At 42.4% G+C, this 15,728-nt stretch overlaps 1 protein-coding gene across 1 annotated transcript in view; it reads left to right on the forward strand.

Moving 5' to 3' along the window:
• LOC309701482 (uncharacterized protein) overlaps nucleotides 1-15,728 on the forward strand; it is a 2,150,955-nt gene that overhangs the window by 247,523 nt on the left and 1,887,704 nt on the right. The window contains exon 8 of the mRNA XM_082525718.1: nucleotides 4,364-4,540. Within this exon, the coding sequence (XP_082381844.1) occupies nucleotides 4,364-4,540 (177 nt within the window). The remainder of the gene's footprint in view (nucleotides 1-4,363; nucleotides 4,541-15,728) is intronic.

Below are 15,728 nucleotides of genomic sequence, written 5' to 3' on the forward strand. Positions count from 1 at the left end.
TGTAACTGTGTCACTGTATATCAGCATCAACAGGACCTGAGTTTGGTGTTTGAGAGAGCTGTTGTCTACGTCTGTGTGCTGTCATTGCTCAGTCTGACCGAACGATGGACAGACTCAAGTTTGACTTTGAAACAAACTGTGTTGTTAAACAGTTTCATGGTTCAAAAAACAAAACAATCAAAAACACTTTTTTCATACTTGTGTTAAGTTTTGTATAGAAATGAGACAAAATTGATTGTGAGGTTAAATGTGATAGAAACAGCTCACACTGACATCCATCCTGATCAAACATGAGTGTCATGAAGCCTGTTTGCAGTTGTTTGCACTGTTTTCCACTCTGGATGTTGTTTCTGTTCAGCTGTGAGTATAAAAGGCTCCATTCTACAACCTGTTTGTGTTAGTTGTTCAATAGAAACATTATTTTGTGCTGATGTTGCACTTCTTTTATTCACAACCAAAGAGTTTTTGACGTCCGCATCAAAATACAAAGATCAGTATTGTCTAATGTTTTGGCTGCAGTGTGTTTTTGCAGACAGGTATAACTGAACAGCTTTAGTGTTTAGATTTTTTAAACTTGAGTATGAACTTATACAAAATGCAGCAAGATATTAAAAAAAGTTTGATTATAAAATCGACTATATTGGATTCATATCGATATCGGACATAAAAGTGGCATCGTTCCATCTCTGCTTTGACTAGAGACACAGCTCTAATCAAAGAGGTGGTCCGCTTGCCTCCGCCCCAGAGAGAAGGGTTACATCTCCTGGGTTTAGGTGCGGCTTGCCCCTCTGAGGGCGGGGGTACCTGGACTTGGGATATAGAGTATGTTTGGGGAGTGCGACGGTCTGTGCAGTTTCTATTTGTGTCTGGCTACACGTTGGGTGAGTGCCGAGTATTTGGTTGTGCATATGGGGTGGGAATGCACGTTGGTGTCCGCGTGCGCCTGTTCGTCTGTGTCTATGTGTCAGGTTGGGTCTTAGACTCAACCTCTCTGGGTACATCTCAGGCCCTCCAAAGTACGGAGGCCTATCTCCCCTCACCACACTCCCTGCCGGTGGCTGATGCCCTCAGACGTTGGTGTGTTGGTGGTCCTTGTCGTCTGGGGCTGGGCGCTCATGTATGTACCGGCTCACTCCTGGTGGCCGATTGGCGATTCCCCCCCTTTTGGTGGTTCTCCTCGGGTCCTTGTACTCTGGGGCCTCTGGATATCTGGGGCCTGGATCTCCTCCATACCTGCTTCATGAACATGAGCTGATGCTGCTGAAGTGAAGCAAAGTTACAGAGGTTTGATTAATATTGAGTAATAACTGGACTCTCATACAGCGAGACTCAAATGCCTTTAAACATCAGCTTATCCTGCTGATCCAAGTCCAACACTGAGTTTGTAAAAACATGTTTGTCAATCATTTTGTTTGGTTTCTGAGGAAAAAGATTCAATAACTTGCTGCTAATACACAACATTTCATCATATTTCCTCATAACCCTCTTTTGTCTGACCATTTGATCCCATTTGAATTTGCAATAAAGGATCCACAGAGTTTGGTGACAATAATGACAGTAGATGTTTGTGTGAAAGTGCTGGAAGCAAATGAGTGTGTGATGTTCTTTCAGTGTTGCACTTTGTAGACGCTCCCTGAGCACTGGTCTCACAGCCAGCTGCACATAGAGACCAGTGTTGTTAGTCCAGGTCAGAAGATGACTTGTTGGAATGAAAATGAGCTTGTAGTTTGTCTGCTTTAATAATGTGACTGGAAAAAGGTGTTGGACTTCAAATATGTCCATTTCTGTCACACTTCACCTTTAAAAGTGAAGCCATGTGGTTCCTGGAAGGAAAAACACGACTTTTTCAAGTCTTTGTCCTGTTTTTATGAGACATGTACGACTTTAATGTGAAACATTCAGAGTTTTTTCTCTTGTTGTGTTTGTTTGAAGCTGCTTCCTGTTGGCTTCAGCTGTTTGGAGTTTCCATTTTCTAAACTTCTACATTCTGAACCTTCTTCAGCTCTGAACAGATGATGAAACACTGAATGATTTCAAGCACTTTGTCTAATAAACTTACATCTTTCATTCTTTATACAGATTGACTCTCTGTGGTTTGTCAGAGATCAGCTGTGATTATCTGGCAGCAGCACTGAAGTCCAACCCCTCCCATCTGAGAGAGCTGGACCTGAGCTCCAACAACAAGCTGCAGGATCCAGGAGTGAAGCATCTGTGTGGTTTCCTGGAGAGTCCAGGATGTAAACTTGAAACTCTGAGGTCAGTCAGCATGTTTTAGTTGTGCTGAGATGAATATGATGTGAAAGTTGTGCTGACACTAAACTGCAGACATCAGGCTGATATTATACTGATCCACACTGAGGATCTTCATGGTAAAGTCTGTTTTCTTCTTCTCTGGTTTAGTCCATTGACTGCAGCAGAACAATGTTCACATTTCAAACAGTGATACTCAACGTATGGCCCGCGGCCCACACGCGGCCTGCCCACCTTTCCTGATTCAGAGAGAGGGGACCCTGATTAACTGTGTAGCTTCTTCCTCACAGTTCTAAGTATCAGACACAACAATGAATAATCCACAGCTGACTGTCTTTAGCAGGTCAAAGGTCACGGCACACAGCAGACAGTCAGAAATATTCTAACTCTGATCATTTATCAGTTGTGACACTGTGAGACTTGATCAGAGGTGTGATCATCACAGCAGAGGCCTTTGTGTCAAAGTCACTGAGGATCAAACAGAAACACATGAAGCAGATTTTCCTCTTCTGGCTTTTTATAGCAGATAACCTTCAAAATATTCTGCAGTCGATCAAAAACTGAAGCAAACCATGAAGCAACATGTGAACATGAGCTGATGCTGCTGAAGTGAAGCAAAGTTACAGAGGTTTGATTACAGACACAGCTGAGAGTTTGTAATCTGTCATCATTTTAAAAAGTTTCCATGGAACAGCAGAAATGAGGCTTTACTGTCAGAGGCCGACAGCACTGAACACAACAGCAGACTGGTGGCTAATAAACAGTGAATGATGCAGAAACAGATGTTTGAAGCTGTTCTTGGAGTACACTGAGAGAGAGAGAGCTGTGCAGGCAGGAACAGCCAAAGTCAGAGAGAATTCATGAGCATATTGATCAAACGTGAAGCAGAGTTTGGATCTTCTTTTGCTGCTGCTTCACTCAGTTTTGGTTGGAGACAGATGAAACCTGCAGCTTCAGGATCTGTGAGCTGTCCACTTTCAGCCCCGACGGCGTGTCCGTGTACGTGCCGTGGAGTGAACGATCCACGCTCTGTGTTTCCATCTTTGTGTGTTTAGCTGCTCTCATTTACTGTTTTAGCTGTTTGCTGCTTGTTGAAATAGTTTGTGAGCTTTAACCTGAGATTCTGGCAAAATACATTTATATTAAACATCGATTCAGGATTGAATGAATCAACATCGTTTTATTCAAATTAAAACCATTTAAATGGGAACATGAATTTTTTACAGCCGCCTCTAATGCTGGGTAATGTCAGCTGGTCCATGTGCAGCTGGCTGTGAGGCTCAGGGAGCGTCTACAAAGTGCAACACTGAAAGAACATCATCCATAAATATTGAGTAAGAACTGGACTCTCATACAGCGAGACTCAAATGCCTTTAAACATCAGCTTATCCTGCTGATCCAAGTCCAACACTGAGTTTGTAAAAACATGTTTGTCAATCATTTTGTTTGGTTTTTGAGGAAAATGATTCAATAACTTGCTGCTAATACACAACATTTCATCATATTTCCTCATAACCCTCTTTTGTCTGACCATTTGATCCCATTTGAATTTGCAATAAAGGATCCACAGAGTTTGGTGACAATGATGACAGTAGATGTTTGTGTGAAAGTGCTGGAAGCAAATGAGTGTGTGATGTTCTTTCAGTGTTGCACTTTGTAGACGCTCCCTGAGCACTGGTCTCACAGCCAGCTGCACATAGAGACCAGTGTTGTTAGTCCAGGTCAGAAGATGACTTGTTGGAATGAAAATGAGCTTGTAGTTTGTCTGCTTTAATAATGTGACTGGAAAAAGGTGTTGGACTTCAAATATGTCCATTTCTGTCACACTTCACCTTTAAAAGTGAAGCCATGTGGTTCCTGGAAGGAAAAACACGACTTTTTCAAGTCTTTGTCCTGTTTTTATGAGAAATGTACGACTTTAATGTGAAACATTCAGAGTTTTTTCTCTTGTTGTGTTTGTTTGAAGCTGCTTCCTGTTGGCTTCAGCTGTTTGGAGTTTCCATTTTCTAAACTTCTACATTCTGAACCTTCTTCAGCTCTGAACAGATGATGAAACACTGAATGATTTCAAGCACTTTGTCTAATAAACTTACATCTTTCATTCTTTATACAGATTGAAGAACTGTGGTTTGTCAGAGATCAGCTGTGATTATCTGGCAGCAGCACTGAAGTCCAACCCCTCCCATCTGAGACAGCTGGAGCTGAGCTGGAACAACAACCTTCAGGATCCAGGAGTGAAACATCTGTGTGGTTTCCTGGAGAGTCCAGGATGTAAACTTGAAACTCTGAGGTCAGTCAGCATGTTTTCTTCTTCTCTGGTTTAGTCCATTGACTGCAGCAGAACAATGTTCACATTTCAAACCTTCAAAGAAGAAGAAAAATCCTCCACTGGAAAATTCACTGTGAAACTCTCAAACTCTTCATTGCACCTTAAAGTCTGTCTGACACTGAAATCCAAAGCAAAATGTGCGTTTGCTTTACAGACAGCAGTCCAACACAAACATACACACATCATCCAAAACACAGTCCAACATCCAAATCTCCTCCACTGCCAGCATGAATGATGGGAAAGAGAAGGAGGAACACTCTGACATTCAGGGTTAGAATGAGTTTCATCAAGCAGACTGTGAAGATCAAAGCTGCATTAGAAAGCTTACATGAATGAATGAGTGGACAGAAGTGGACAGAGATCATCTGAAGCACTTCAAAGGCTTTAAATCAGCACATTTCTCTTTATTCTTTATCAACTCTGTTAGTTTCTCTCAGTTTTCTGTGGAATGAAGCTAACAGCAGGCTAATAAGATGCTGACCAATAGGTTTCTATTAAAGGTTGTAATTTGTATATGAAAAAGTGCTTTGGCTCAGCAGGGATCAGCTTACAGGTAGAATACAGCTGCTGGATGGGATTCGCATGTCATAGCTATCTACCAAACTGCTAACTGGGGGATTTCAGGCCATCTATGGATCATTTTTGCTAACTGTTTATTCAGCTTAGGCTCACAGGGCTGCAGCCTGTGCCCTAGCTGTCATAGGGCAAGAGGCGTGGTCCACCTGCACAGGTGAGCAGTCCATCACAGGGCCAACAGAGAGCGACAGAGAAGCACTCCCTCACATCCACACCTACAGCCAATGTAGAAGCACCAATGAACCTAAGCAGCATTTCATTGGACTGTGGGAGAACATCCAACCTCCACAGAAAGGCCCAGCTGACCAACAAGCTTCAACCTACAACCTTCTTGCTCTAAGGCACTAGTGCTAACCACTTTTCCCCATTTCAGCCCAAATCCTGCATCTTCCTGTTTCTGACTCCAGGCCAGCTCCACTAACACTTTCTCATCAGACACTGCCACCTAGTGGAGGAAGTCTTAGTTCCATTTGAAGCTTCAGATTACAGTTAGTTCCTTTACAAAGAGGTGGAGGTGGTGGGGCCACAGCACCATCATCACTGAGTGCCATAGGACACTTAACCTTTGTTTCCATATGCTGGGAACTTCCTGTTGTTCCAAGGAGGACTGGAAAATGTGTGAAAATCTCCCAGTCAGTTCCTCACAGCACACTTCAATCATTTCCCTCCCACAGCATCAGGACCAGGGCTTTTTCTCTCTTTGGTCCCACTAAGAGATTTCCACACAAACACCTCATCAGTGGGACTCTCAGAGCTACCAGCCCTTTGCTACAATCACAAAGCTCTTCATTGAAATCAATGATATCAAAGCTGGAATCAAATGAGTCCAAGTCTTCTGCTGATTCAGCATCACATTCATCTTTGCTCCTTGTTCTGCATCCCCACCATGGACTTCATTCCTTTCCAAGCCAGCCTTGAGTGTCCTTTATTCAGCTCATCCTCTGCTTTACTTTTACACCTGATTTTAGCTGCTTTATCTCTCTTTCAACAGGTTTCTGTGCCTCAATCTTTTTCTTCTCTCCCTCATAACAAGACAGCTTCTTCTGCCTGAGAACATGTTGGAGTGATTTACTAATCCAGGGCTGCTTATTGGGGAAAATACTTCCTGTTTCCAAAGTAATCCCCATTTTCCCCAGAAAGAAATGTCAGTAGAAATCGATGATCTAAGTGAGAACATGAGCCCTTAAAAAGTCCCAGTGGGTGCAGTCAAAGCAGTCCCTCAGTCCCAGTATAGAGTCTTTGGTCCAGACTGGAACAGCTGTGTGCCCAGTTTGAGCTCTCTTCAGTGCTGTGACCTGACAGACCCAGAGGGGCCATCACATCACATTTAGAAGCTCCCCTGATGGAGCCACAACACATGTCCAATACTTAGTCTGTCTTGTTGGACCAACTGGAAGAAATGATTCAAGGACTTAGTCACAGAACAGAGATTCAAATCTCCAAAATCCAACTGGCTGCATCAGGACATATAGTCTGAAACTCTGCACAGTTTCCTGTTTGAAGCTGCTTCCTGTTGGCTTCAGCTGTTTGGAGTTTCCATTTTCTAAACTTCTACATTCTGAACCTTCTTCAGCTCTGAACAGATGATGAAACACTGAATGATTTCAAGCACTTTGTCTAATAAACTTACATCTTTCATTCTTTATACAGATTGAGGGACTGTGGTTTGTCAAAGATCAGCTGTGATTATCTGGCAGCAGCACTGAAGTCCAACCCCTCCCATCTGAGAGAGCTGGACCTGTATGGAAACTACCTGAAGGATCCAGGAGTGAAGCAGCTGTCTGATCTTAAGAAGAGTCCAGACTACAGACTGGAGACTCTGGAGTAAGTAGAGTGATGGAGTGAGTGGGTGGTGCTGTCAGCAGTATTGTACTAAACACAGTCAGTATGAAACAAAGATCCAGTGTTTCCTGTAAAGCTGCAGCTTCTCAGTGAAGCTGTGAGAGGAGAACGGTGACAGGCTTCAGGATTGGACACAAACACTTCCTGTTTCTCACCTTTATGGTCACCATAGTAACGGCTGACACGCTCTGATCAAACACTGTCAACAGCCAATCAGCTCTCTGAACAAAGCAGCACGCAGACCAATGACTGCATTGATTTCCAAGTTTAAAGCAGTGAAGAACACAGTCTGTAGGTGAGGAAGAATTTAGTGAGAGCAGATGTTTGGATGGAATTCCTCCAGTTAACAGCTGGAACCGTCCATCTGGATTGTTGGGCTTGTTGTTGGGGTTCCTACAGAGCTCAGAGTGGACACACCAAGGTTCTTCTAATGAATGAAAGTCCAAACTCAAACTAGGAGGGAAAAACATTTTCAGCAACTTCAATAAAAATCCAAAGATTAGAAAAAGTGAAGCAACAATGAGTCCTAGTACAGTCCCAGCACTGACGTCCCTGCTGCTCTTTATACTGGATGTGCTGCATCACTGACTGACAGCTGATGAAGAGTCTCTGGAAACACTCGTTTATCTCCTCTGCTCTTCCTCCTTCTCTCTGCAGGTGGAGGTTATGATGGTAAACAGGACGGTGTGTGTGCTGAGAGAGGAGCAGCTGTGTCCTGATGATCCAGAGAGGTTGAAGCAGCAACAGCTTGTGTGTAGAGACTAGAGATGGACCGATCCGATATTACGTATCGGTATCGGTCCGATACTGACCTAAATTACTGGATCGGATATCGGAGAAAAATAAAAAATGTAATCCGATCCATTAAATATCATGAAAGCACCTCACAAAACTTGAAACACGCCGTAACTCGCCTCAGAACGTTAGCACGTCGGAGCAGTATGCATCACGTGATAGAGCAGCTGTGGCATGCGGGACCTGTCGGTGGTCTGGATAGCATTTGGAGCTTCGCTAGCAACCCGGCATTTCATCTCCGACAAAGTTATCCCCGAGAGAAGTAAAGCAAGTGTGTAAGTCCATCTCTGAATGTTTGTAAAGCATTCCCACGTTAAGCTTAACGAGCGACTGCCTCTCGCTCTCGCTGCTACTTCAATCATGAAACTGCTTAAATGATCAGCTGATCGGCTTTTCTGTCGCGAGTCCGCCTCACTTGTTTGTTTTTGGTCCACTTTGCGCCAGAAAGAGGAAACCAGCGGCTGAACAACAGCAGCCCATTAAAGCTTGATAAGCTGTTGTTGGAATTTATTTAATATTACTTTCTACACCAGGATCTTTTTCTACAGCTGACGGCTGGTAACTGTGCAGGGGCGGATCTAGCAAAGTTTAGCCAGGGGGGCCGATAGGGCATTAACAGGGAAAAGGGGGCACAAAGACATACTTTTCTTTCTTATTCTCATTTAAAATGTCGAGCTTTTAATAAATAATTATCTGACACCCAAAGTTTTAATTTGATGCAAAATAAATAGAAGTCCATTACTGTATATAGTGACTATTAAGTCTAATATATATACCCTAGTAAGCTATAGTACTTTTTCCTTTGGGAAGGTACCATCTGTGCAGTCTGCAATTTTGTTGAAGAAAGATGTTGAATCTATTTAATATTTCTTGAAAAATAATTGATTTCTGTGCATTTTTTTTCACACTGCATCAAATTAAGGTTGATTACGTCGATTAAGCATCATGAGGTGGAGCGTGAGGGGTGGTTCCCTATTTTTTATTTATTTATTTTTGTTGTTGCTGGGAGTTGGAACCCTATTATTTAGGTTGCTTAATATTTACGCTAAGTACTCTTTAAAATACCAGAATAGGGAGGATGGTGTAGGTTTATGTTTATTAGATTGATCAGTGTTGCTGAACTATGAAATATTTTTTATGTATACAGGTATAACAGAATAGCTTTAGTGTAGTTGTTGTTTTAAACTTGAGTATGAACTTATACAAAATGCAGCAAGATATTTAAAAAACAGTTTTGTTGATTAAAAAACACTATATTGGATTCATATCGGTATCGGCAGATATCCAAATTTATAATATCGGTATCGGACATAAAAAAGTGGTATCGTGCCATCTCTAGTAGAGACGCTCTGACTGGGCCATGTTACTGGGAGGTGGAGAGGAGAGCTTCATCCAGCAGTGACTGACAGAGGAATGAAGTGCAGATGACTGTCAGTGCTGCAGAGTGAACTGCTCTGAGAACAGCTCCACTGTCAGACACAATGTAGAGTCCAGCATCAGCCCTGTGTGTCCCTCTGGATCTGACAGAGGATCATCAGTGTATCTGGACTGCTCTGCTGCTGCTCTGTCCTTCTACAGTCTCTGCACAGTCTCTGTCTCACTCTGGAAAGATTTTACAACTTGTTGTAATTACAGAACGTTAATATAATATTCAAACATGTGATCTTCTCTTTATTTCTGAATCTTTACCAAATAAAGAAAAACCAAACTAACAAACAGAAGCTGTCGTGTCCTTTTTCACCACATCTGTGAATCTTTTCTGTGTTTTTCCTCTTTTCCTCCTTCCTGCAGCTCCATCTTCATCATTCTGTGTCCAGTATATGTGAACACGTCCAAAGCATCTGAGCCTCATGTTACCCGTTTGTGTGAGTTACGCCTGTCGTTGTGTTGTGGTGTATAAATAAGGGGCAGGAGACAGCGCTGGATCTCTGAGTTCTTTACTCTCAATTTCTGCAACATCTGCAATATCTAGAAATGCAAACCTGTGAGCTGTGTGTGTTGTGCGTCTGCTCGGCCACCTCTCCTCCGGCTGTGCTGGAAGCAGCTGTGCGTTTGACAGTTTTATCGACTCGACAATAATCGAACAAATTAAATGTTCAAAAATATCAACTTAAGCACTTCAAAGTCAACAAAAAGCTTAAAACAATGAAATAATATTTCACTGACAAAACAACAGCTCATAAGAACGATACACAAAATAATACAGAAACAAACAAATAAAAGTTATTAACCAGGATCCATGTTTTTGTCACAAACACTGAATCAGCTGATTCACTCTTTATGTTTCTGAGTTTGTTTTGTGATTATAGTTCTGGTTTCTGTTTCTGTGTCTTCACTGTGTCCCACGTCTCCTTACTTTGGACTCTGTGTTATATTTCCTGTTTTACTTTGACAGTCCTGTGTTACTGTTTCCTGTCTCGTGTGTGTAATTGGTCCCAGCTGTGTTTCCCTCCTGTCTCCCGTTCCCTGATTACTAAACTGCGTCCACGCCGCCGGCGCTCCTCTCCACAGCTGGATTCCAGGATTTCAGAGCATCCAGCTGTGGTGAGTGATGGAGACACTTTCTCTGCTCCCTCAGTAATCAGGACAGTTTATTGAACATCAGAGGACATAAAGGACTGTTTTTCACCTGCCCGTTCTGAACCTGGACATTAAAGACTGCTGGCTTCAAGGACATTAATCCCAGTGTCAGCCAGCCAATAACAGCCTGTGTTTTTCAGCTCTTTAGGAGTCAGAAATGAGAAAGACACAGACTGCTAACCTCTCCCTGCAGGAAATAAGCTCCGCCTCTTCCTGTCCTGTATATGAGGGATTCTGACATGAGACACAATGAGTTTCCTGTTTATTGTGACTTAAAGCGAGCAGCAAAGACACTAAACTGTGTGTTTCCAGCTGAAGCTGCTTTTTGTGTTGCTCCCACAATCCTGTCTAAAACAGTCAGTGAGGAAAACTCAATGTGACTTCAGAGTGACAGAGGTAAGCGACTCATGTTGTAACTAGGGTTGCCAACCGTCCCTTAAAAAACGGAATCGTCCCGTATTTAGAAACAAAAGTACACGTCCCGTATTGAGCTAATAAGGGACGCACTTTGTCCCGTAATCCAGTGAGAATCAAAAGTAGTCTATAACTTTTAATGGAATTAACGCTTTGTTTGAAAACACAATTCCCAGCCCCTCTCCTGCTTTGTGACCAATGAGCTGACAGCACACTTATGACAATTCGAGTATGACAATTCAGATTACCGCTCATCTCATTGGTCGAGGAAAGGTCGCTTACGGAGAAAATACCGGAAGACAAGAGATGACCACAACAAGAAGCATGGCCAACAGGGAAACAAACGCCGACACTGCGGTGCAAGTCTCGGACGACAGTAAACCTAAAGCTGGGCAGACACTGTGCGATTTTTTCAGTCACGTTATTCAGCTCCTGCTCAAACTGCACGATTGACTCGCAGGGGTTAGAAGTTGGTAGGTCACGATGCAGGTCTCACACTATACCACCCGATGCTCTGATGCGACCTGAGTGCTCACACTGTGCCTCCATAAAATGAAGGTTATAGCAGAAAATCTGTCGCTCGCTCTCTCTGTCTTTCACTCACACAGACACACCACCACCATCAACTTTGCTAAATTGCTAATGAAAAACATTGATCAGGCAGCTGTGATTAAGCAGCGATGTAGATCCAACTATTTTCACGGTTGTTGTGGTCGTGATAATTTTGTGAGGCCACATCGAAAAGTGTCCAGATCACACGCTGCACAGCCGAGCTGCACCGTCTTTTTCACCGACGTTTACCTGTTTGCGCGTGAGCAGTGTGAGCGGCTCACGAGCGATTGATGATCGGGAGTTGCTCGAGGTGTTAATCGCTTCTCGTTACCCCACGTATACTACACGACGCACGATGAAGGCCAAAATCGGGCCGATCACCAAATCGGTCGCACGACTCATAAATCGTCTCAAAATGGGCCAAAAATCGCACAGTGTGAGCCCAGCATTAGAGCAGCAATGTTTGTTCGCCCAGAGAAAGAAAAAAAGGCTGCGAAAGATAAGATAAGATAAGATAACCTTTATTAGTCCCACACGTGGGAAATTTGTTTTGTCACAGCAGGAAGTGGACAGTGCAAAAGTTATGACGCAAAAATTAGAATACAATAAGAATAAATACAGGGAGGAATGGGAAAAGGAAACCACTGGGCTGGGAACATGCACGATAACACCTATAAAGCGCACTGCACTGTGTGCTGGCGCACTTTTTCCATAGGCATGCTTCTAGTGGTGGGCACATGAAGAACATGAGGGGCGTGAAAGCTCGGGGAACCCTTAACCATTTTTTTGTCCACCAGGCCACGGCAGAAGCAGATATGGTATGTAAACACTGGTTTATTTTTTAAACCCTCTGGTTAAGGTTAATATGGGCATGTGCAGTGAATATCAGCGCTATGTGGCCAGAAGTGTGATAATATAATTTATTTTGTGTAATAAACAACTGCAAGGATAGATGATTACAACAAATAGATGACTAATACATAAAAGTAATACATAGATGAATAATGATGATGAGTTATGATGCGTAATCATGGGAACAAGCGGGTTTACAAACAGGAGCAGCTGATTAGCATTAGAAAAGCTGAAATAATACCTCAACTGAAGCCAATTGTACTAAATGCACTAAATGTGCACTGTTACAAGAATATTTTTGTTGTATTGCTTTCTATTAATTTATATAATTTTAAGTTAAGCAGGGCAGAGTTCTTTTAAAGAAAGATTTACTTATATTCTCAAAAGTTAAGCATGACAGGCTTCTGTTTAAGAAAGAGACCTGTTTTACTGTGTTAATGTTGTCATTTTGAGCTAAAAATAAATGGCTAAATGATCATTTGTTTCCCATATGGTCATATCACAAAGAATATGCATCTGCTTAAATCAAATTCAAGTCAAATGGTTAAAAAAATAATTTCACACACAAAAAAAAGAGCTACCACACTGGGAAGGGTGAAGACAACTGGGTTGCCCGGCCCTGGCCACGAGGTGTCCCTTATTTATTTTTCAGGGAGTTGGCAACCCTAGTTGTAACTGACGTCAGACGCCGGAGATTTTGGCGGAAAATTAAAGTGAATGGTAGTTTAGAATTGAACAAATTCCTTTAAGCTTCAGTATTACCAAATACACTTATCAATAGTCTTCTAACTAACAATATTTGTCTAAATCATCTCCAACACCCTGGAGAACAACGGGGAGAGTTTAGAGGCTCTCCAAGATTACATTGATCAGTGCTTCCAGGATCTTGTGATGAAGAAGGCTCAGAGTGCAAAAACTTCATCAAAACCCACCTGAAGCTGCTGGAGGACACGGTGAAGAACATCGCCTTTGATAGAGTGCATCGCATCGGCCCCATGCGGGCTGCGACCGGGAGACCACGTCCTACTGTGGCCAAGTTTGGCCACTTCAAACAAAAGGAACAGGTGAAAAGTCTCCGTGTCCATCGGTGTTTCTCCACGTCTCTCTGCCTTCTTCGTGTCATCTCTGTGTTTCCCTGCTGCCCTCATGTTTTCTGCTTTGTCTGTTAGTTCTTCCCAGTTTAGGTTGATGTTCGCTTCTTCCCTCACCTTTGTTATTTTCACTGTAAATAAATCTCCACTCGCATCTCCACCGCCGTCTGCATCTTGGTCCTCATTCACTCCACCACACGACTGCTGCCCCAGCCGTGACAACTTTTGATGTTTCCTCTACATTCACTTTTAAAAATTATTTACTTTGCCTTGTTTGGTATCATTTGGTATCAGATGGCCGACTTCTAAATGGCCACCATGGTCACCACCGAACTTGAGGAGTTTGCCCCCTCACATATACTAATGTGCCACAAACAGGACTTTAACATCACCAACCATTCCTATGTTATTACGGTGTATCCATATAACTGGCCCACCCTGTACAGTTATGCTTTCATGTTGACATACTGTATTAACACAATTCAGGGAGGATTCTAGGATCAGAGCTTCGGGGGGCTGAGCACCCAGAGAGCTGCCCAGCCAGCCAAGATACACTTTACTCGTCACAATGAGACTTCTTCCCCGTCTCTGTCCCTGCATCCTCCCTGTCCTCATGTTGTCTTCGCCTCCTTTATCAGTCATCATAATTTTACCATCTCTGTGCAAGTCTGCAAATTTCTTTATTAAATCAAAAGATTCTTAAACCCATCAAGTCTCTCTGTATCTGGGTCCTCGTCACAAAACATGACATCACTGTTTTGTACTTTTTAACAATTTAATCCCACATTTGTGAAAGAAAAGCAAAACACTTTTTTGAAAAGTCTGTAACAAAACCATCAATTCTGATCAAGGTTATTTAAATGCTGCCAAAGAAGAATGGATTGGAATAAAAAAAATACATATCCTAACCTTAATTACTGGAGGAGAATAATGAATGATGCTCATAGTGAGTAAGAAGTAAACTGAGTGCATATTTTGGACAGAGATTCACTTTTAATGAGTTTGTATAATATAATACAGATGCATAAAAACACTCCTGAAACAGAATAAATTATTACAAATAAATTATTACAAAATATTAAAAAATATTATGGATACTTTTGTTGTTAAAATGTTACCTCTCAACCAAGTTCTGCCTTTTATATTTTTAGTAGTGTGTCACACAAACAGGAAATATTGTCAAAAAAAAGTAAGTGCGTGCTGAAGCACCCCCAAAAATGAACCAAAGCACCCCAAAAATGAACCAAAGCACCCCAAAAATGGGCTAAAATCGCCCCTGTTAACAAATAATAGCCCAACAGTCACTTTTATGCTTATTGTAGCTGTTAGCTAAAAACACTAATTTAGCCTAGTTTGCCCTGAATTCAGCTTTGACGAACATGATCGACTGTTTCCAGTAGAATTGTGGGCGACCGTGGCTCAGGGGGTTGGGAATCGCATCTGTAACCGGAAGGTCGCCGGTTCGATCCCAGGGCTCTCTGTCCTGGTCGTTGTGTCCCTGGGTAAGACACTTTACCCTACTTGCCTACTGGTCTTGGCCAGAGGGGCCGATGGCGCGATATGGCAGCCTCGCTTCTGTCAGTCTGCCCCAGGGCAGCTGTGGCTACAACTGTAGCTTGCCTCCACCAGTGTGTGAATGTGAGAGTGACTGAATAGTGGCATTGTAAAGCGCTTTGGGTGCCTTGAAAAGCGCTATATAAATCCAATCCATTATTATTAGAATTCCTCGTTGTCATCTTGTTCCCTCTCAGAGCCCCGTATGCTTGCAGAGACCCCTACAGTAGGGAAATGTGCCAAAGAACGTCCAAAACATTGCATTTTAGGTTTATTTATGCCTTACACACAATCCCAACACTTTAGCTAACTTAACAACTTTGGCTAAAGTCTATAGTTAGTCTTACTCGTTTGTACAACATTTCTGGATCGCCACTGTTTGAAATGATATGACATATGACTCTCACTGAGACAGCAAACTTTGTAGAAAACACAACACTTCTGATTCTCTATCTAGCTGTTTGGTCACAGCTGTAGATTACATTATAAGTGGTTGTTCACTCTTGTCAATAATTACATTTCTAAATTCTATTTGTGCAGTTACATGTAAACAAAGTCCAATATTGTATCTAAATGATTGTGTTATGGTGGGACAGTTTCCAATTTTGTTGTATTATTGCACTAGGTATGACTGTGCAAGAGTTATCTTATCTTCCTTGCTTGCACCACACTCTTTGCAGAAATGGTGCACAGCAGCACTGCATCATGTTATTGTGTTGTATAATATACCAGAACTAATACAAAGCAACATCCATGTACACTATAGGTCCATGCCAATGTGCCCAAATGGGACCTCCATAAATGGTAAGGGGCGCAAAGGCACTTTAAGACCAGTGGGCACACCATCGGTGCACATCCGCTCGGATGCTTTTTTCTATTCATTTATTTCCCTG

Source organism: Aulonocara stuartgranti (assembly GCF_965226115.1).
Source record: "Aulonocara stuartgranti genome assembly, chromosome: 23".
In the NCBI taxonomy this organism is placed as follows: Eukaryota; Metazoa; Chordata; class Actinopteri; order Cichliformes; family Cichlidae; genus Aulonocara; species Aulonocara stuartgranti.